At 44.6% G+C, this 23535-nt stretch overlaps 1 protein-coding gene across 1 annotated transcript in view; it reads left to right on the top strand.

The window, feature by feature from the left end:
• The window catches only part of SCML4 (Scm polycomb group protein like 4), a 47519-nt gene that overhangs the window by 19105 nt on the left and 4879 nt on the right, over positions 1–23535 (top strand). The window contains exons 5-6 of the mRNA XM_075747830.1: positions 13775–14041; positions 22826–22971. Of these exons, the coding sequence (XP_075603945.1) occupies positions 13775–14041; positions 22826–22971 (413 nt within the window). The remainder of the gene's footprint in view (positions 1–13774; positions 14042–22825; positions 22972–23535) is intronic.

The following is a 23535-nucleotide window of genomic DNA, read 5'->3' as shown; positions in this document are numbered from 1 at the left end:
TCAGTGGCTTCACTGCCTTGTCTTGGCACATCTGGGGATATACCCTACAGCTCTTTCTCAGCTGTGAGAGGACTTTCTGGCTCATGGGAGCAATTTGTGGGAGCAGCTGTGGGATGACTCCCAGGACTTCATTCAGGAAGTGCCCGGCTTCAGGTCTGCATTACAGCTAAACCTGAGATGTTACCTGTCCCCACAGCACCTGGGTTCAAAGCACCTCCAGACCTGCACCCCAGAATTTTCCATGGGAGTGATAGTGCAGCAGTTTGAACTAAAATGATGGCAAGATCTGGCTTAAATCTGCAGAAAATGCTGTCAAGTGTGTCAAGGGCTACATGGATTGGAAGCCAACAGGGCAGGAATCCTGTGAAGTGCCTCCATCTGCACCCTCTGCATTCAGCTTTTATTAGTCCTCCATGCTGAGCCAACAGAGGCTTGGGGGTGTGCACGGGAAAGGGACATTTCTGGAGCACCTACATACACCTATGCAATGTTAGACTGTTATTTTTCAAAGGAAAGCATATTTGCCATGAAACTTCTTGTGGGCACAGCAACTGAAGAAAAGTTTCTCTTCAAATATGGGGTGCTGGCCTATGTGGGAAACATCGACCTTCATAAACATCTTCTTCTTTCTTCTTTCAGTCAACCCTTTCCTTGTTCTTTCTGTCCTGAACCTTAGGTTTTGGTTATTTTGTGCTGTTAGACAATTTCTGTGCTCCACGCAGAGCATGCCTGCATGTAAGCAGTAGCTGCAGCAAAACTTTCTTTATCAAAGGACTCCCGTGGCCATCTGGTATCCTTGTCCGCACCAAGGGGAAGACAGGAAAGTCTGTGAATAAGGTCCCCAGCCTTACTCCTCTCCCAAGTCAAACTTGTATGTGTAGATACCATATGGTGTCCCCTCCCACTGTCCACAGGAGAACAGCACCTCTTCTCATGGCAGCGGCTGGAGTTAGGGCCCCATATGGAGCAGAAGCACAGCAGGAGGTCAAGGTACCCTATGCTACATCAGTGCTTCTATATATAGGAAGGTGGGCTCTTGCTATCTACAAGCACATGAAAAGCTGGCATGAGAAGTGCTGGCATGAGAAGTGCTATAGCAATGCACTATGAGAGTGTGACTAGTAGGCAAGACAGGAGGCTGGGAGCTGGATTTTGTCAGAGACTTTCCTGTTGATTGTGTGGGCAAGTCACCCTTCCCTGCTGTGCCTTTGTTTGAGCATCTGTCCAAGGAGGGCAATAATTCTTGCCACCATGTGCAAAGCCCTTCTAAAACAGCTAGGAAAAAAAGAATAACATGATAGAAAACTACATATTATTACAATCAATAATTGTAATTTGCTTTCTGTTCCAAGCACCAAATAAACAGCAGCTCAGAAATTTCAAGCCCTGAGAGGGCAAGAAAAATGTTGTCTTTCTCCTTTCTACTACCATGGCTTGTTTAATCTCGTCTTGTTGCATGCTATGAGGAACAGTGCTCCTGGCTTCTCCGCACACTCAGAATAAATGGCTTTTATGGCTATCAATAGCATTGGCTCTCTTCAGCATTTAATTACCTGCAAAGGCCATTTATTGCCTCATATATTCCTCTACCATGAACATTATCCTTTAAATAATAAATAAAATATTAAGGTCACTCTTAAAGAGGGAGCAGAGGAACTGCACGAGCCATCCAGCCACAGCAAAGTCTAATATAAAATGTTTGTCTGGTGTTTGGGGCATTTGAATTGACGGCAGAGACTGCAGTAGAGCAGAGAAATGGTGGGATAGCTGCAGGTATTTCTTCTCTCCCTCCTTCCATGCATGCATGAGTCTGTGCATCCATCAGCAGGATGGGTGCCTCCTCCCTCTCCAACCCAGCCAGCCCCAGGGCATCCCACCGAGTACCTCCACTTTGAGGTCCTGCCTGCAGCCGGAGCATCACCCCCAGAACTGGCTTCCTGAAACAAGGCGTCCAGGGTGGTAACTCTGTGGAAGAGCAGAAAGAGAGGCAACTGCAGCTGGAGCTGAACATTACCTTGTCAGTCAGAAACCTGGGGAGGGACAGGAACAGTTTAGGATGGTACAAGATGTAGGAAGTAAAAGCAGAAGGGTGAAAGAAAGTCAGGCAGTGCTCCTGATTTCACAAGGGTAATAGTAGAGGCTTTAGCATTTAGGCCCTTTAAACCCAGACCAGAAGAAACACTAACGGGCAACTCCTGCCCTGGCAGGAAGAAAGATAAGAGATGAATGGGAGAGATGAAATTCATCTGTGGTATAATTTGCCTGAACTCTATAGAATTGACAGAATTGGATAAATTGACCCTTCTGACCTTTAAGCTGTGTGATTACTGTTTGTTAACTCCCAAATGAAGGTAGAGTCCCTTTGTGATCCTTTATGAAATTGTATCTCCTTGTGGATGCAAAGGAATGAAGCTATGAGCTGATATTCCTTCAGCGGTCAGCCCAAGGGAAATCCTCCTTCCCACCCTCTGCCGGCCTGTTTTACCTCCATGGTCTTGAGGGGGTACAAGAAAATCCATCTCTTTTCAAAAGCTAGCCCTCATGGGGGTAGGCACTCTGCTCCCAGCAGTAGATGAGGAGAAGCCCAAAGGCCCTTCTGTCCTTCAGCCCAAGATGTGCTCAGAGCTGTGGCACAGGCACCGACGGAGCTGGAGATTGCCTGGGCTGCAGCCATGGCAGTTAGCTAGGCTATAAAACGGAGTTTAAAGAAGGGGAAAAAAAAAATGTGGGTTTTTTTCCATATCAAAGGGTATGCGTAAGGAAAGTGGATGAAATGATGGGTGTACATGCATGAAGCATGATGGATGAGATCATATCCACTACAGAAAAAAATACCCTGGAGTAAGCCATTTAATTTAAGCTTTACATGCTCAGTCACATGGATGGAGCACAAGACACTCTTTTAGAGTCCTGGTCAGGTAAATCATGTGATTGTGACTGCTTCAGCTTCGGTTTTAGCTTTAACTTTGTCTTAGCTGGTACAGACTTTTTCTGTAGAGCTATATGATTCCTTTAGGAGAAATCTGAAGTTAAGAGTCTGGGTTTTGATTTTAAACAGCTTAAATGAAAGTTGAAACAGGGATTTTAATTCCTAAACTTGTTAAATATTGATATGCATATCTGTGATCCAATATACCCATATTTCAAGCAGTCAGATCAACAGGCCACTGGCCAGAACTGATGATGAAAAAAACCTACTCCCCATCCAAGTGCCACGTGCATTAGCCAGCATGACCCAACAGATTTTTCATAGATGGTGAGAGGGGAAAAGACAATCCTCGGGATCCTTACCTTGTGCCAGTTCAAGCCCCATTAGATAGGACCACTTGGGAGCTGCATGCAATGTGTCAGTGTATGCTCTGATAGCCCACAAAAGCTGCGGGCAATTAGATGTGTAGCTCCTTGCTGCCGGGTTGCTGTGGCAGCCAGGGTAATAGAAAGACGGGCTATGGCGGGGGGCGGGGGGAGCTGTGAGAGTTACCAAAGCCAGCACTTGCTAAGTCAAAGACAAAAGAAGAAATGTTTTGGAAGAGAGATGATGCTTGCTCGTGTTTCCTGAGTCTGGATGAGGGAGCTCGGTGGCATCATCACATTGCACATTCCCTTGCTTCTGGGACTACCTTGTACGTGTCGCCTATGGCAGGGCCTGGGTTTGCACCTCCATGGGAAGAAGCACAGCCAATTGAAAAGGGGGAAAAGCGAGTCTTGTGGTTCAGCTATTTCCATCTGACAGATTTCAAAGCAGAATCTGATTTTTTTTCAGGGGACTTTACTGATTCTTGCGTGGATGTTCTTCAGTTTTTCAGCTCAGTTTTTCTCCTCCCCCATGTTGCTCTTTTTTAACCTTTTAGATTAAAAGGCTCTTCCTGCTTTATCTGTCTTTCTCTACCTTCTGTTTGTCTCTGTCCTTTTCCATTTCACTACCAAATAAATGGAAACCCACGCACAATGGCATTTCCAGTTCCATGGAAATAAAACATCCATTTTTTTTCTTGAAAAGTCCTGCCCCTGTTTAACCAATGGTGCTCCTGAGCTCCTTAGGATTTATTTGCTTGCAGCAATTATACAGAGTACATCAAATAGCCTTTTGTTAAGTAGTAACACACAGCATCTGCCTGAAGAACATTCATCTGTTGGCAAAATGAGTGCAGAGCAGGAGATTAATGCAATTAAGAGAGGAACGGGAGCAAACTGTTGGCGGTGATGTTTGGTGTTTGTGCTGGGACGGTGCTGGCCGCGGGTAGCAATGAGAGGTAAGGGTGCAAGGCGAGAAGTTGCACCACCAGCAGCTGGGCAAGAGATGTGCCCCCACCTCTCAGTGAAAATAAGCTGTGAATGGAGGTTTGGGGAATCAGGTGCTTTATGGTGGGTTTCTTCATGGAAGAGATAAGGTTACAGAAGTGATTTAAACAAAAAAGTGTCAGTGGCTTGCTAGACTTAGGCTGAGAAGCCACAGTTAAGGAAAATGTAGTGAACCTGGGGGTGAGTCCTGGGATATGGTCCCGGGGCAAGCCCAGCTTCCCGGAGGCACGGCACAGTGCAGCACACTGGTGTGAAGGGAAACTGGCTCTGTGGGATCATGGGGAGAGGAGAAGATAAAAAGACCCGAGAAAGGAGAATTGGTGAGTTCCTAGCTGCTGGGACTGAGATGGGCCAGGGACATCAGAAGCAGCAGCAGAGAAGGCAGGAAAAGAAAGGATTTATGAAGGGGAGCTAAGACTTTAGGGCCCAGCTATTTTGTATTTGTATGTCAGAAGAAACCCCAGAAGAAATATCAGAAAGTCCAGCTGAGCTGCAGCAGTGGGCATGGAAAAATGAAGCAAAGACTTTATTAAAGATTTTATACCTATGTATAAACACATGCCCAGCCTCATGCTTTATTTGTGCTCTACCTAATTTATGGATGAGATTATTAGTTATTAATGGGCAAACGTAGCTTATTTTGCAGTTACTGCACTTTGCTCTAGACATCTCACTTCATGTGGCTCAAATTATTTGTTTTTCAAACAAAAAATTGCTGTTAAATATTTTAAGCCAGTACTAAGCAGTATAATTCAGGGAGATTCATCACGGGGGTAGCAGAACAGAAATGCATTAAGTACTTCAGCTGCAAAGAATCCCAGTATATAACCTTGAAATTTCCAAATAACACAGTCATTTTCATCTCCTGTAGTCTATATACAGCTTTTTGTGACTTTTATCAATGCTGATTTATAAGCATACAGAGTACATTATAAACTACCTGGATAGAAAAGCCCCTCTAGGTACTGCTAGAAGCTGGAGACAGAAAAGATCGATCGCAGCCTCTCCCATCTCCCTCTGCCAGTGCAGAACTATTGCTGTGCTAAGACACAAAGCTATACAACCCTGATAAATCTCTGTTTCACGAGGTACGCTTTGGTGTAACATAAAAGCAAGGGAGAAGGGAAGAGAATGGAGGAGCAGGTCTGAAATAAGGAGGAAGAAACCAAAGGAAGATGTTTTCTAAAGGCCTGATCCCTATGTCATTTAACTCCCTTCTCCTTCACTCGTGGGTATGCAGTGCCTAAACAATTTGCCTACTCTGTAAGATAGGACTAAAACCTCCCCATTGCAACACAAGACATTTACTCAATCATCCCCAAGCACTTTAAAAAAAAAATCCTCAATGGGTTATTTATACACACGAGCACCTTTTATTATTAAATCTAATTTATTTGTCAGCAGCTAGCTTGTGAATTTACTCTACCTTTTTACTCAGTTTGGACAATAAAACCATGTTGATCTGTTCCCAGTCAGTTTCATTCCCCGGTTCTACTGCATTAAACACAATGTGCTCTTGTCTGGGCTGCAAACACTCAAGGGAAATTGTTTCAATAATGAAAAAAAATTGCCTATGCTGAAGTCCTTATAATCAGGACAACATTGGATTTTGGAAAATTCTCTAAAAAATTTAGATTCTTGATGTTAACTGACTGGCAGCTTCTCCTTAGGGGATTTGACATTCAGTTACCACAAAATATTTTTTAACAGCTAGGACTGAGAGAGATGATACACAGTGCAGTAAAGCCTCAGACTAAACCCTGGAGAATTCACTGCGGGTTTTATCTCCACAGTGTGACTGTGGTTTCAGTGTTCATAATATCTACGTTCACAAGTGGGTGAGGCTTATTTACATTTTCCTGTTTTGACTGACTAGTACCCCCCCTTTTTCTCCCCCATGGATGCAATTGTGTGTTCTTATAACTGAAGCGAAGTTATGCTGTAGACCGAAAAACGCAGGTGTGACAGCCCTGAACCGCTGTCAGCGGATGCCCTGGGCTGCCTGTTCGCACGCTGCCTCTCTGCAGCAGCCTCAGGGATGCTGCGGCTCCTTGGGAACGCGTCTCTGTGCCACTCCACCTTGGTGAGCAACGAGCAGTTCGGCTCCACTGCTATGAACCAGATGTTGTTCCCTGTAACGCTTTCCTTGTCCAGCCAAACTGCAGCAGCCATGGGGTGGTGTGGAAGAGGTCCGATCCGTGCCCAGCCATGCAGGGTGCAGATACATGCACCAGACAGTGGTGTTGACATGGTGTAAAAATGCCTGCGAAGGGGTGACATCACATTGTCATTGTGCTGCATGTCTGGAGGGATGATGGAGCTAAAAGGGATGGGCTGGTGCTGTAATCCCAGAGTAAATCATAGCAGGCAGAGCTGGAAAGTCTTAATCCATCATAGGAAACTCTTATCTTCAGATAGATGCATGTGGGCTCAAGCTACAAGGAAGATAACAGTCTATGGTCCATTTCTGACTGGACAGAAATGTGTGAGGCTGTTTGGCAGACACAGAAAAAGTTATTTTTTAATCTTTTAAGAGCTGATGTCAGAACAGATAGCAGTTCAGAACCAAGGCATATTTTTTCACAGTCTTAAATACTGTTTAGAGCTCTCCGCTCTGTCCCTCTCTGGCTTACACTAGATTGAACTGATGGTTAAACTCACCTGAAGTATTTGCTTTTTGTGTTTCCCCACTTTTATTTTTCCTTCCATGAAGGCTGAGATGGAGGGTTTCTAACCCACACAGCTGCTTAAAACTGTTCCCTCCTGCTCCCCCCCGCTGCCTCCCAGACACGGCAAATCCCATCCTTGGGTGGGAAGCTGGAGCCAACTCAGGAACTATAAAATGCAGGCAAAGATAAAACCATACAAGGTCTCTCAATGGGATTTTTGACACTGTGGTTGGCTCCTCTCAAGATGACTGGGAGATGAGAAAAGGCTGGCCCTGGCTGGGGGAGAGGAGAGGTCCAAGGAAGCTATGATATCATGCTGCTTAAAATATGGAGTTCACATCTGGTCAACCCATTATAGAAAATATATGGTAGCACTTAAAAAGGTACAGGGAAGGGTCAGAGGGCAAAGCCCATCACTGAACGATATGAGGAATAGGAGACAACACAAAAAAGGAAGAGTAGGGGCAGAGAAAGTAAATAAATAAATAAATCTATATTGACTGCAAGGAAAAGAAGTTAATGGGGAATTTAATTAGAGCAAATACAAATGATCAATCATTGCAGGTGATTGAGTAAAAAGGTTCTGAGATGACACAAAAGTATTAGCCTAGAAGGAAGGGCTGTTGTCCCAGGAAAGTACTGGTATGTAAAAGAGGACCTCCCAGGTACGGCGATCAGTGTCCAGCATGCTCAGAGGTGGGGGTGCGGGTTTCCATCACAGCCCCGTGCAACCTTCACCGGGTGCAGCCACTCTGTGTCTGTGCAGGACATGGCCTGTTAACTGGGAACGGGGACTCTGGTCCCAGTTCACTGCCCTGACCTCGGGTTCTGCTGCCCAAGCGGCAATCTGGGGATGAACCCAGAGAAAAGCATGGAGGTATCAGGAAAGGGAAAGCTGGATGAATGAAGATATGAGATGGATGGAAGTGGAACAGCCTGGGGAAGAAATGGCTATGCAGGTCAGCGGTGCGGGAGGAGGGAAAAATAGAAAAGGGAGATAAGAAAATAGCTGGCAAAATGGGAAAAGGGTGAAGCTGCTGGTGTGGGAAAGCAGCGTTAGAGCAAAGTTGAGATGGTGGGAATATGATGGAAGAAGCAGTAGGAAGAGATGATGGGGAAGAACAGAGGGAGGAGCAGGTGGGAGACACAAGAGAAGGGAGCCTGAGACAGGTAAAGGGAGAGAGGAATGTAACATGGGAAGTGATGTTGGAGCAGCAGGTGAGGAAAGCGGCACAAGACGTGTTTGGCATGGGAGGAGAGGACAGAAGGCAGACTAGAGAGTGTCTCTGGAGTACAGAAAGTGCTTTTACCTATAGGATAGATTTTAGCAGAACATTTTTTTTTTTTCTTTAAGGTAAAGAGAACTGAGAAATTAGATCTGCCCAGAAAAACATCAGCTAAGGATCATCTTTCCTGGGTATACGCCCTTCTTCATTTCCTGCTTGACTTAAAATTGATTTTCATTTGCTTTCCTAATACACAATGGGAGGTGTAATTTTTTTTATCTTTCTGGAATGTGTCTATTCCCAGACGCTACCAAAGGTCCACTGTATGTGTTCTGCATTCACACATGCAGTATACATCCATGTGACATGCTGTAGTGGCATACAGATACTGCTGAGGCAAAGGACTTACGTGTTACAGAGGTGAGAGACAAGACAAGTGTTTTTCTTCATCCTAATGAAGAACTGGGGTCCAGAGATGACAGATTACCTGACCAAGGTCACCCCAGAGGTCTGCAGCAGAGCTGAGATGTGAGTTGCAGGTTCTCATGCTGTTTTAACTCTCAGCTGACCCATCTTCAGGAAGTTGGCTGGGAACCGTACAGGCTTTATATACCTTACAGGCTATATACTTTAAATACTATACTTTGAAGAAACTCAGCTGAAGAAACATGCATTTTTAAACTGGGAAAGCATTTTTTTTTCTCTTCTCCTTTGCTGCATTTTAAGGTGTGCCAGATGTAACAGCCTTGGGCTTTTCAATCCAGTAGCCCGTGGACCATTCATGGAAAGGAAAACTGACAAAATGGCTTGAGCATCTCAGGGTGGTGAACAGTTGTAACCGAGACTACTGTGCTCAAAGCAAAGGCTTGAAGCATCTTTCTCGTAAATCCTGCTTTAAAACATTGTGTACTAATTTCTCACTAGCATGCGCCTTCTGCTGACTATCCAGAAAATAAAATACAGAAGCGCGACAGAATACAGAAGGGCTAAGCTATAGATTTATAAAACTGTTGCATTTTAAACCTCAATAGAGAGTTACATTTTCTTCTATTGTCTTAGAAAACATGTTTTTCCCTAATTGGTCAAAATGGGATTAGTAGCTGTGCAAGCTGTGCATGTGTAAGGCCTTCTGGGAGCTTACAAAATGCAGATATTTTCATGCACATCATTGGTTGAGCCCCCACTTGCGCAGCTTCTCTGCAATACAAACTAAGAGGGAGCTGGAGAAATATGAACACAAAAAGCATCCAGAGTCTTTTGTAGCTTCTGGGCAGTGGAGCCCATCCCTCCTGCTGCCTCCCATGCCACTGTACGGGGCCCCGGACCCCTTACATGAGCCCTTGCCATGGTCCTCCCCCACCCTCTATGGCTGCTTCTCAGGGTGGAAAAGATGTCAATCATAGGATCAGAGGACAAATCAGGTAGGAAGGGACCCCAGAAGGTCTCTGGTCCAATGCCTTGTCCAAAGCAGGGTCAGCTATGGGGTCAGACCAGGTTGTTCAGGGCTTTGTCCAGTTGGGTTTGGAAAACCTCCAGTGCCAGAGCCTGCACAGCCTCTCTGGGCAACATCTGCCACCACCCTGCTGTCCTCTTGGGGAAAAGGTTTCTCCTTACATCCAGTCTGAAACTTTAATTTCAATTTTTACCTGTTGTCTCTTGCTCTTCTGCTGTGCACCACTGTGAATAGCTTCGCTCCATCTTCTTGGTGACCTTCCCATGGGTCCTGTTGGGCTGCTGTTAGGTTCCTACCCCCAAGCCACCTCTCCCCCAGGCTGAACAAGTTCCTGTCCCCCAGTCTCTCCCCACAGGGCAAGTGCTCCAGGCCCCAGGCATCTTGATGGCCCTCCACCAAACTCACCCGTTTGTCCATGTCTGTCTGGTATTGTGGAGACCAAAACTGGATGCCAGGTTAGACCCCTGCAGTACCCCACTTTTACTGGCATCCATACAACCCATTAACCACCACCCACTAAGACTCATCATCTGACCAGTTTCTCACTTGTCCCAACCATAATGTTCTAGCTTGGATGCAAGAATATTGTGGGAGACAGCGTTGAAAGCCTTGCTAAAGTCAAGGCAAATGGTATCCCCTGCTCTCCCTTTGCCCACAAATCCAATTGCTTTATGACCAGGCAATCAGGTTGGTCAGACATGACCGGCCCTTGGTCAGGCATGACCATAGGGACTGTCACCTTCACCTCCTTCTCTGCTGCTGGGAGGGGGGTCATGAAACGCAGATGTCTTTTCCTGCTCTGAAGTGTCCCTCAGGTATAATGGATCTCTCAGTGCCCTGAAAGCCCCCTGGTCCTGCCTGCTTCTCCATCCTATGTGGGAATCTCTCCTGGGGGTGGCCAGAGGGTTGCAGAGCACGGGCTCATGGAGACATGGTTGCTCAAGGTGCATCAGCTAGTGCAGTTTTACAAAGCAGCCTGTACTCAGCAGGGGGAACAGAAGCTGACCAGCACCTTTTAAAACTGTATGATTTAAAACCTGTAACCACACAAACTTGAACGCACTGTCTCCTTTTTCCTAATCTAAGTGCGACCTGCATTTCCTCATGAGCTTCTTTTGGTCATGAGGAGATGTATCTGATGAGTTGCTCTTGTAATCTGACTGCTCATGTCAACTTGAAGATCAGGAGCTCTGAAAAGACTTGCTTAGAAATCTGGCTGGTTGAGACAATCCCTGCTGCCCCCTGTCCAGTGAAGACGATATCTTGAAATCACTTTTCAAATTCCCAGAGCACCTTCCACTAGTGCATGTTTCAAACAGTAATGAAGGGAGGCTCCTGCTTGGTCCATGGCAATAGACATCATTACTCCCATTTTGGACCCCAAAGCAGAGATGTGGAATAAATTGATCTAGATGATTGAGAAAAGAGTCTTAGGCAGGGTCAGGAACAGAACTGACGGTGTCTGGCTCCTTGTCATAGTCTCATACACAACGCATGGGTGTCCTTCCATGGGGAGATTTCACCTGCACATGTATTATTTCACACAGACTACTGAGAGGCTCTGACATCAGTCAAAACATCCCTGGTGTCTGCTCACAAATTTTGGAGTCATTTATATCCATAGTAATAAAAGCTGTATGCCATTTATTTAGCAGGGCTCTTTTAACGTGCTGTTTGTTGTTTTGATAGTCTGTGTCTTCTTCATATTGTAATCATATTAAAAGAGCATTCTTCTCCTGGAATAAAGAGGTAATGATTCACAAGAGGCATAATTATTCCATGTGGTGCAGGCAGGATGCTGCAGAAAGAGCTGTCTTCTTTATGCATAAGAGGCTTTTATTGCAAGTGTTCTACACAGTAATTAAATTCCTTTGAATGAGGAGGCTTGATTGGATTTTCTTTGGTTTATTGGGAGGAGTCTGAAAAGCAAGGTATTTAGCTCAATTGCTATACAGTTTTGGCATCTGTTGGAGGTTAGGGAGAAAGGTTCAGAGTGCCTGATTCCCATTTCTCTTATGCTAGTGTTAAGTTAGCTGAACTGTGTTGAATTCAACAGAATTACACCCTGTCTGTATTTGTGTGAGAATCAAGCTCAGAAATCCCTGGCAGAAAGCAGCAGGATACCTGAATGCACACTGTAAGAATCCAAATTATCTGAGGGGAAAACACATTGCTAAAGGAAAGTTACTTGCAGTTGCAAAGATAAGTGCCCAAAAGCGAGGAAACTTCACATTTACAGAATGATGTTTGCCTTATGGTGAGTCCAACCTTGGCCCAGAATGGGAGAAAGTTTTAAAAGACAGCAGCAAGTGATTGAAAAGTCAGGCAATCATGTAATAAAAGTCTGGGCTGTGGCTTGACACACGAGCCAGGATGCTGGCATGGCACAACTCTTGAGTATTTGAGTTGTCAAACTAAATCATGTTTGTTTAACATCAACTACTGTATGCAGCTGCCAAGTTGGTTTTTTTCTTTTTTTTTTTTTTCAAAGGAGAAGAGTAAAAATGTAAATTAAAAGGAAAACTCCATTATATACAGCCTCAACATGTATTAGTGATGGGGATTGCATCTTGTAGCATAAATCACAGTATAAATTCTTCCTGTTACTCAACAGGGCTACACAATACGCTGGGAGGAGACTGTTGCTCAGGCAGGGAAGGAGATGTGCGACACCACAGGGGTAATTTCACCCTGCTCACATGTCTCTGGAGGGAGAGTATGCATGATGAGGAAAGTGGCATTTTCAACAGCTCAAAGAAACATTGTGAGGCAATGGAAGGCACTTTCCTAGTCTAGCGGCTCCCTGCCCACCAGGTGTTAACACCTTGTTTCACCCAGTGAGAGTGGGAATTTCAGAAGCACAGGTTGCCAGTATTTGTAGGGGTTATGGGAAGGTTTGGATCTCAGGGAGGTTTCCAGGGGCTCTGCTTGTATCTCAGTGGTGGCGGTGATAGTGATGGTGGTGGAGAGGGTCCTGGGGCTGCATGAGGGGAGGGCTGGTTTTGCAGGGAGAACGGCAGTGGGTATGAGGAGGAGGAAGAGCCTTGACTACATTTTGTGAAGACAGAAAAGGCAAGTAGGAAGGAGTTTGGACATTGAGGACTGTTGGGAGGAGACTGGGACTGGCCAGAGGAGGAAAATGACACAGACATGGAGGTCTCAGTCCAGATAGAGAAGCAAGACGGACGTGGACCTAGGTCTGAGGGGAACTGGCAAAAAAAGTCTGTACTGCAAAATCTGGGGCTAGACCTGCCTCATGTCTGCGTGTTAGACCCCCCCAAGCAAAGGGGAATATAAGTCTCTGAAGCAGGTCTGTAGGTGCAAAATTTGCATTATTGGGAGGAGTCTGAAAAGCAAGGTATTTAGCTCCTACATGACGTGCAAAGTACAACGCAGAGGAGAGGAACCAGAGCAATGGTTTGCAGTTGCCCATGATGCCAGCACACATGTCTCAACACGAGCTGGGTCTGAGTGACTCACTTAGACATCTCTGCCTGTGATAAACCTTGGGTGTGCTTGTCAGCCACCAAGCCTCTTCTCCTCATGGAATACCAGGCCTGATGCATGGCTGCAGCTGGGGATATTTTCTGATGAATTTCGGTAATTGCAGCCAGAATGCTTTGGTTTATTACCATCACTCCATCCTTCTGTCTGCCATGCGTTATGAACCCAACAAACTGCCTGTCCTGTTGTCCTCCTCTGCCTTCTTTCTTTCAACTTTCATGTTTTTAAACAAAAGACAGAGCAAACAAGAGCTACACAATCCTCCAGTCTTGGTGGTGTTCAAGGAGCACCATGAGGCAAAATGGGACCTACCAGTCAGTGGCCCAGGACTATACAGAGAATATTGCTGTAAACTGACACAGAGGAGTCACATCAAGCCATAGTTTCACTGTTGTGACTATACTGACCTCTGAGTCATTCTGCTTCCCTTCATTAGTTATTAATTCTCAGCAAGGATCCCTCCTGGAGCCAGCTGTCTGTACAGAAAGTTGGAAATGGAGTTAAGCTTTTTGCCAAAAAAAAGGGAACTTTGGCAAAAACGTATTTTTTTTTTTCCAGGGCTGAATTAAAATTTGTTCTGTTTTACTGATGTTTCTTTTGTGTCTTGGCTTCCTGAGCAGAAACGGTTGTACCTGAGGACTACCTGGTTGATTCTGCAAACATGAAGCGGTACAGCGTGGATCCTGCTGATTCTGCCTTCAGTTGCGTGGGCTCCGTGTACGCCATGCGGCAGAGTCCTGCAGACGGACGTCCTGCTGGAGGCTCCTCTTCCTCCTGTAGCCATCGTCCTGCCCAGATGTCTTCAGGGGGATCCTCGTCTACTGGCCTGCGGCATCAGACCTCCAGTCCAATGAGGAACGAGACCTATCTTGAAGGAAACAGAAGTGGTAATATAACATCTTCCATTTAGCAATGTGTGTGGCTATGCTGGTGCCATGCTGGAGTCTTAACTCACTCTCAAATTCCCAGGAAAATTCGTGAGGTGGGTCTGGGTTGACATCCATCCAGACCACACAAGCTTCCATTTAGAAGGAGAAATAATAATCTATGTAAACACAAAATCAATCTGTTCATCATTAAGTAAAAAGGTGAATGTTTTCTAATGCTGTTATTAATTATGTAAACATCTGTATTATATATAATCGTGTGGCAATCACAACTGTTATTACTGACTTACGGATGTAAATATTAATATGTAAGGCATTCCTCCCAAAGATTGATACCGCCTACAGGCAGGTATCTGTTACTTGTGTGACACCAGCTGTGTGTAAGACATGATGCAGAGCAAACACAAATATTAGTGCCTACCTCAAAGCATTTTAGCAAAAGATTTTACTTCCTAGCTGCGTGGCCCATCCTGCCCCTTTAATCATGAACCAGGACAGATTTTGCTTGAAAAAGACTGCCCAGTAAAACATGTATTTTCAGAATTCATCCAGCTCACTGCTCAGGGATCTCATCCTTCAGGAAGTAAAGTCACAAAAAGTTTATCTGCAAATTCAAGGGATGCCATAGGAACCACTGCATTCAATAACCCTTCTTCTTCCCTCTCTTTGTATTTTTGTCCAGTTACCCTGCTAGGATTTAGGTTTGCTGGGTCGGTCACTCTGCCCATTAGCTATAGTCCCTATTAGCCATAATTTGTTTTTCTCTAGAAATGACCTGAGTTCATCAAATGAGTTAGCTAATTCCCTAAACTTCCGTTAACTTTGTCTTTGTTTGCATTTTCCAAGTTCTCCATTAACAGGTCTTTATCAGTAGTGGTTCCAACAGTGTCTTCACCCCTTACTAATTATTCAAAGTTCATTTATGCATTTTTCATCTTGAAGATAGATCTAACAAAGGACTTGAGTCTCAGCCATTTTTAAGTCATTAATTTCTTTCCCTTCCTCATTTATTAATGGAACCTACTGTCATTCTAGTATTATTTTTTTTTTTTTTAATCTTGATATATTTGCAGAAGCCTTGCTGGTTCTCCTGGCCCCTTTGTCTACCATTAGCTCATTACGCTGTCTTCCTGCCCTTGCATTTCCCCTGGAAACTGCAAGTGATTCTGCATATTCTTGCTTGGTAACCACTCCAGAGCCTCTTTCCAGAGCCACAGATCTTTGCATAATTCCTTCACATCCCTTACCTCCCCAACACCTGTATTATTTCTTGTTCCTGAACTTTCACTATTTAATATTTTAGAACATTATTCTTCCAAAATACATACTACCAGTATTTATCCTTGTATTTCTTTGTTTATCTAAGTTTGCCTTCCTAAGTGTTCAATACCTACCCAAAACCATTGCTCACTTTGCTATTATTTTTGCACATTTGTTTTCCTGGTTTACCCCTGTGTTGCTCTATTACACAGAGCACAGAGAAGCGTTCGGTTCTCATCATTATTTTTTCTTTACTTGCGGAGTCAACTTCACTCAAAGCAAAGTAGATAGTATCGAAACACACTACTGCAAACAACTTGTAAAAAGTTGTCACTAAGAACTTGGGGCCTCAGTTACAAAGAAAAGGAAATGAAAAGCCCTTTCTTTCAGATCTTGTTCAGTGCCTCTTGGGCTGGCATAATCAGGTGCTGGGAGGACAAGAGGCTTACTGTGCACAGGATTCATTTTCCCCTCTCCCAGTGCTTCCCTAGAGCCTTCTCGCAGAACTGGGACCCTTTCGTCAAGCTTTTTAGTTGGCAGCTCCGAGGAGCCAAGATTTAACAACGTTGTTGCTTGCTTGCTATGAAAATCTTTATCATTCTGCTTAGGATCAGTTCTTATCTGTTTGTAGTAGATAGGAAGAGTCAGAGCAGTACAGAGCAAAGGTCTGTCTAGCTGCACATTCTGTCTCCAGCATGAGACAGCAGCAGACTCCAGGAAAGGGCTAAGAGACAGTGGTGCTTCCCCAGTACCCCCTCCACCTTCAGAAATTTGTGGCCTAAAGATTTCCTGAACCAGAAGTGGTGGATTCATATTTAGTAACCCTTCATAGATTTTTCTTCCCTGAATCGTTCAGTGGCCTAGTGAATACTTTGCGCATTTTCAGCATCCAGAAAATTCCCATGCTTAAAAATGTGTTGTGTGGACAAAAGCCTTGGTATCAGGGGCTTGAAACTATGTTCAAAGGACTGAAGCTTAAAATCAGAGGTCTTTAAGCTTGCTCAGCTGCATTACTTCCCTTCTTGTTTCTGACTCTGAATGTCACTGTTTCCCAGTCTCAGCCAATGCCTTGTGAAAACGCAGCATGGGCCTGAGAAGGAAGCTAAGCTTTAGAAGATGCATCGCTCCATCTCTCCTATCATGACTGCCCACAAAATTTGCCCTCCTCACAAAATGAAAGCCTAAAAGATGGCATATCTTTTTTCCCAGAACTGAACCAACAGAAAAGTCAAAGTGCGATAGGCTTTGCGGGTTCCTATATTTCTCTAGGTCAAAACACTTTAAAGAACTCTGAGAAGCAAAAAGGAAGAGATTGCTTTTGGACCAGGCACTTGTGACATTTGGGTCTCTTTGATGCATTTACAAATGACTTTAAGCTGCTACATATGATACTTTGGGGTTAACAGGAATCATCCCAAAACTGCTGAGGTTTTTTTATGCGACAAGCATTTGACACTTGCATAGACTAACTCCTCTGGGACCTCTGGGTCATTTGGCTGGCTAAACAGTAAAGGCTCCCTAAAACTGGCAATTATGCAATGAACATCACAAAAATGGTTATTGATTTGTTGATATTGCTTATTTACAATTATTAACGATTTATTAATCCTGGTATCATCCACTGTAGATTAAGGTCTGCCATAAAAGTACACGCATACCCATACAGAGATGGGTTTGCTGTCAAAGTCTCCAACAGGAGGAACAGCAAACCTCTGTGCTCCACCGATGTACAGCAGCACAAACAGCTAGTGCATGTTGTGCCACCACCATCCATCACATTTCCTCTGATCCACTCAGCTGCTTTCTGGAGACTCCAGAAAAGAGATTCCAGCAGTCCACAGCAGGAGCTGGGTCCTCTGAGGCAGAGGAAAACCATTTGGCCCTCAGACAGGGCCAGTTTGCAGTAGCTGCGATGTGCAACACAGTGACACACGAGGAGTCAAGGTACCCACAGATTGATTACAATATCACTTCTAGCATTAGAGAAACTTTGCTGTTTCCAGTCACAGCCTGGTTTCATCTCTTACTCCATTTGTGATAATGTTGGTTCTGAAGCGTAGCTCAGTAACACTGGAATTCCTGCCATAGAGTCCTACAAAGCATTGCCTGCTCCTCCTTAAAATTAGAGACTGTATTTCTTCATAGCTACCATATTTTTCTCCTACCATGTCGCTTCCACTTTTACTGGCAATCTCTGACTTTTAAAATTTACATCTTTCTGCAATTGCCTTAGTGAAGCTACACCAGAGTTTCATTACTCTCTTCGCAAAATCTCTCTCGCAAAGGTCTTGGGAATCTGCACCCTCACTATGATGCTTCTGTGTGTGTTTTTCCTCTTTCTAGGGATAATTTATATGCTGCTGAATCATATGTGAGCAAAGATGAATAAGTGGTACATGCTAGTCTCTGTTATTATCCTCCTCAGTTTGCATACTTACGAGGTAGGGATGGGCAGAACTCATTAAAAAGAGGAAGAATTTCCCTCTGAAACCTCAAGCCAATCCTCTTTATTTATGGATACTTTTGAAAAATAGCTTGCCTTATTTATCATGGTGGGCAAATATCATGGAAAAAACCATAACCATAAAACATATCTCAGTGCATAGCAGAACATGTCTTTCAAGCAGAATGGATGAGATTAAACCTCAAAGCTCTCATTAATGCGATTGGAAGCTCGATGCCTAATTCTCCATGATTATGCTAAAGAATTCCAAACCAAAAAAAAAAAAAAGAAAAAAAGAAAAAAAAAATCTCATTTCAGAAAGCCAGTTGGGGCTTCTAACAGATAAACATGCACTTTTCTGTCATCATTTGCCAAATTGAAGCTCTTAAATCAGGAAAGGAATAGTCAAGGACATCATAAACCTTTCCAAGCCTGCTTACATAACAAACAAAGCCTTTATTCCAAGTATGAAGAATTCTGTGTTCAACCACAACATAATAACCTTAACCTTGCCCTCTAGCTTGTTATTTTTATGTAGATTTTATTATCCAATATTAGCAGTTAATTATTATCACCTGAGGGCCTTTGTTAAAGAGGCAATCCTGCTTGCTAATACATTTATTTCCTGAAAACATTTGGGGGTGCAGAGTTTGAAGTTTCTCTTTTTCCAGAATAATGCTGCAAGCACCCTGCAGGGGCTAGGTCCAGCTGCTCCCCATGGCCGTGGCAAATGAGCTGCTGACGGCATTGCTGGGCTGGGTACCACTGCTTTGGGAAATGCACCCCGCCTGTTCATTTTTGAGGACATTTACAGCCTGAAAGGTTCATGGTCTCAGTGAGCTGCCTATTTCCCCCCTGCAAAAGAGAAGCAAAGCAAGAAAATATATGACACCAGCCCATGGCTGCATGTCATGCAGCTGGATGCTGGGCTGCTCTTGCAGCGGGCAGAAGAGCACCTGCGATGTTGCATCCCCACGCAGGGTGTGCCACGCTGGGAGTGGGAGCAGCCACCACGCTGGTGGGACAGGGACTCTGTCCTGCCACGCCGCGGGGCTGAGGCCACCAGCCAGGTGGTGCACGGCATCTCCTGCGAGTGCCTGCCAGTGCAAATCGACGTGCTAAGCCCAATCTTCCTTCCGGAGCTCTCTGCTGACTGTGGCCCGTCAACCCTCCCCGTGCCCATAAATATCCTGTAATTGTCTTCTCCCACACACCTGCTTTCTTGATGCCTCTGCTCTTGTCCTGCTTGGTGTGCCCTAGACTTTTAGTAATGTGTCTTCTACAAAGCCTTCCCCCTGTCCTTGTTTATAGGGGGAAGTTGGTTGTTATTTAAAATATTTCCCATTTCTCTGCGCCTTTGAGGGCCTGCTACTTCTGCTTAGTTTCAGTCGATCTGCTGCTCCTTATTATCTGCTCCAGTGCAATCAGAGCGAACCTTTTAAAATTTCATTCCCACCCCCTTCCCCTGAGGCAAAGAAATAATTTAGGCCTGCAGCAATATTAAAGTTCATCTGTCACTCCCTTTCCACTTTTATCTATCAATGACCGTACTCCCTCTGGACTCTGTTTGTTTGCCAAGAACACATTTAGGGAGTTTGTTATTTATCTTTCCTTCTTTCACAGGTTTAACTCCATTTTAGCACCAGATTTCCTTGTCATGCCTCTGCAGCCGTTTGGCTGTTGGCTTTCTCTCTCTCCATCCTCCTTCCCAGGAAGATCCCAGGGCCAGAGGTAGGGGTCAGAGAAAAGCCTGCGTGGGGTGAGAGCTCAGCCATCAGCTCGGTCAGACCAAGCCAGGCTACATCTTTACATCAGCTTTGCTGGGCTTTGGACACTGACCCGGTATCTCCAGCCATTTCTGCACAGGCATTGGTCTCAACTGGGACGCCCCAACATCTTCTTCTGCAGGGGAACCTCTTCCCTCTCCTTCCCGACACTGCTTCAGGCAGGAGAGGGAAGTGCTTCCCTCTGATTACCTAAATTTCCATATCCCATTCCATTAATTTGACAAATTTTTGCCACCTGTCAAAAACAGGAAATTGGATTTGACCTAGATTACGATCTCTAAAAATAATTATTGGTCGCGAGCACTCCCATCTCTTTGTAATCTGAGTATGCATTATCATCTTGATTAATTCTGATGACAGGATGGCATAGGATACCCGGGAGACATGAGACTTCCTCATTTATCTAATTCTGAGGTTAAGTGTGAATACCTTCAGATAAGAAAAAATGTATAGTACTTGCCCTGCTGCCATCAAACACTTTTGTACTTAATATAATCTTTCAGCAAAGTGATGCTATTGAAACATAAACCCCATACCTTTGTGAGGACATGAAATGACTTATTTTCTTTTGCAAATAAAGAGATTACATTTAAATGTGTAGGCTACAATGTTAAAAAGCCAGAGTAAATTAAACAACAAAATACTTTTTAAAAGATATGGAAAACCACATTGTTTCCATACTCATCAGCTACAAACTGCATTCAAGACATTTGTCTGCAAGCTGACGATGGTACCCCAGTTTTACTAACAACATTTACACAAGTAAAATAACACATCTTCATTCACATAAAAGCAGCCGGGAATCCAGGACTTGGCTCTAGGTAGGTAAATGAAGACAAAACAGTCTTTGAAGAGTTAGTATCTATGCATAAATCTTATTTTTATATTACTATGTTATACCTCAGGTAGGGATTTGAAAGGGTTATCTTCACCTGCTGGGGTCTGGAAGAGTTCTAGCCATGTAGTCTCTTTAGAAAGGTCATTTATATAGCTGTCTTTAAAAAATCAGATTTATGCTATTGATTGCTAGATTGCGAAGGAGCGAATAGAATTCCCCTGTCATTTCAACCTTTTTCTTCTCATCCCCCTTTCCTTTTACTACATATATTTCCAATACCTGTGAAGGCTCCCAACCGCTCACGGGGCTCTCTGTTCCCCTTTGCCCTTTCCTGGCATTTCTGGAAGCAGCAGGTTGCGGGCAGGAGTCACCGGGCCAGAGGCTGCTTTCTCTGTGCATGGTGTGAATCCCAGGCTAAGCCCCCTAAGCTTTCCTTATATTCATACAAATTTAAGGGAAAACATGTGAACCTCATTAGTGGCACATTCCCCCCAACACCATTATGGCAGTAGCATAGAAACTTCCTCAATCCTTTGGGCACAGCCAAACCTTTCTCTCCCCCCAGCTCTACTTTCCAGCTGGTTTGCCAAAGCCTGGTTTCTTCCCTGACCTTTGGTTTGAGATGCCGAGCCCACATCGGCTGGCACCCAGGCCATCGGCAGATCAGGTAGGGGAGAAATACTCCCCCCCTCTGCCTCCAAGACAAGTCTCAGTTCTCCCGCTTGTCCCTGACAAAGTTACTCAATGTTACTAATGATCCAGGGGTTGGCCAAGATTATCCTGCTTGTTTTGCACTCTTTGTCTTCATTGTTTCATGCCAAAGGCTCCAGATGGTGTCTGTACCATTGTGTATTGCATTTATTCTGTAAGCGGAGCCCAGGGTCGCCTGAGTCCATATGAACACCAATCCTCGCTGTCTAATTAAGAGGACCTGCGGCTATTCCTTGTCCTTTATATCCAGAACAGTGACTTAGCAAATGAGAGTGTAATTATCATGATATTTACATCACATCCCATTATGAAGCCCATCGACCAGATTTGCACATTCATATCACTGCTGCTTACTGGAGTTCATCCTTCATAACTGCAAAATATACCTCATTACATTATACCGTAAGATGAGCATGGCGGCAAGAAAAAAAAAGACCAATAAGCACATAAAGCCGTTATTGGGCATCTATGGGCAGAGCCACAGCTAATATAAATCAGCATGACTCTATTGAAGTCAATGGAATGACAATCTACATGAGCCACAAACCCAGCCCACTACATTTGCTCTCACACATTAGGATCATGTTTTGAGTCACGCATGGGGATTCTCATACACTTCATCTATCTTTATAAGCTCCATATTTCTCTGGAGAGCTTGGCCCTTCCCTCCTCAGCAGCTCTGACTGCCCTCTTGGCTCCTTGGGGCTTCTCCAGGCTCCAGTTTAGGTATTTGTGGTCTTCCTCTACTCCGTTTTCTTTTCTGTCTCCTGTAGTGCCTGCTTGCTTATCATTTGCACCTCTCTTAAAAACTGGGCCTTAACGGAAGGAGATGAGCAGGTCTGGGCAACATTTTATACATGTGTGTGCTGCTACCTGCTAATGCAAAGTTTGCCTGGTGAGGATATAAACAAATTTAAACAGCTTTCCTGTAACCTGGCATAATATAGTTCTTGTAATAGTGAAGCAGGATAAGTGGGGGTGCAAATTATATTCACATGGAGGCTGAGATTTATAATTCTGCAGAGACTAAGAATAAAAACATAAATGCACTTTCATTCCAATGTGCCTTTATTCGCTTGATTTAAAGCTACAGCAAGCCGAAGTGACCTTAAATCATCCAGGGCTTATACCATTAAAAAGTCACATGTGCAATGTTCATCTTAGCGTGTTTTAGTAGCTTTCCAAATAGGCATTCATTGGAGACTGTCAGCTTCACGAGAGCCTAAGATTAGGAGGGTATGGACTAGAACCTTCCTTTAAGCTCTAAGATAAGTCTGAATATCTCAATGAGAAGAAAAAAACCCTATTTGCTAAATCCTGATTTTATCCTCTAGCCTTTGCATTCAATGGCAAACTCCTTTGGTGCTGAAGTGCTTTCTCTCCAGGTGGGAGGGTGGTGTCTTCTCGAGCCAAGATCCCCGCTGCTTGCAGATCAGACAGCAGGGGCAGCTCGGTTTAAGAGCCTGGCAGCTGGCACATTTTTCCTTTCCCAGCAGGAACCTGAGGGTTTCATGGTTTTTAACACAATTCGCCAGCTGGGATCGTGTCTCCCAATAAGCAGTCAGATCGGAAACTGCTCCAAGTCCCCTTCTCTCCCCACTCCACCATCTCAGGCTGATACTTGCACACACAGATCCAACATCCAACACTGCAGTGAGGCTGCTGTACCGGTGCACACTCACAAACCAAGGAAATTCCTGTGTGCTGTTGTAATGAGTTGTTGTGGGCTTTTTTTGTACCGATAGCCTCAAGTCCTTCACCAGAACGAAAAGATGTGGCTCGGCCATCAAGCAAGAATCCTTTGACCTGGACGGTGGATGACGTGGTTTGGTTTGTGAAGGATGCAGACCCTCACGCTTTAGGTCCCCACGTGGAGCTCTTCAGAAAACACGTATGTAGAAGACTGCCCTTACCACTTCTGGGTAATTTAAGCCAAGTGCACGGGCAGTCCCAAGAGATGGCCAGCACACATCACACACACCTCTCAGCTGCCTTTGGCTGCTATAGGCACTGTTTGTGCTCAGCCAGGTTGAACACAGGGTGTTCAGCATTGCCGGGGCATTTGGGCTGAAGAAAGGGTCACTTACCACCTGAGAGAGTGGTCAAACACTGGAACAGGCTTCCTAGAGAGGTTGTCGATGCCCCAAGCCTGTCAGTGTTTAAGATGCATTTGGACAATGCCCTTAATAACATGCTTTAACTTTTGGTCAGCCCTGAAGTGGTCAGGCAATTGGACTAGATGATTGTTGTATATCCCTTCCAACTCTCCCCTCTCCTCTCCTCTCCTCTCCTCTCCTCTCCTCTCCTCTCCTCTCCTCTCCTCTCCTCTCCTCTCCTTTCCTCTCTTTATCCTTCAGTGGGGGAACTCTAACAATGTCCTGCAAAAATGCTCACTATTTGTTCCCAACTACGCCAGCATAAATTGTTTCTATGCTAAGACTAAGAGAAAGCACAG

Source organism: Balearica regulorum, chromosome 3 (assembly GCF_011004875.1).
Source record: "Balearica regulorum gibbericeps isolate bBalReg1 chromosome 3, bBalReg1.pri, whole genome shotgun sequence".
In the NCBI taxonomy this organism is placed as follows: domain Eukaryota; kingdom Metazoa; phylum Chordata; class Aves; order Gruiformes; family Gruidae; genus Balearica; species Balearica regulorum.
Note: the sequence above shows the minus strand (reverse complement) of the source record. Positions and strands in the feature narration are given on the sequence as shown.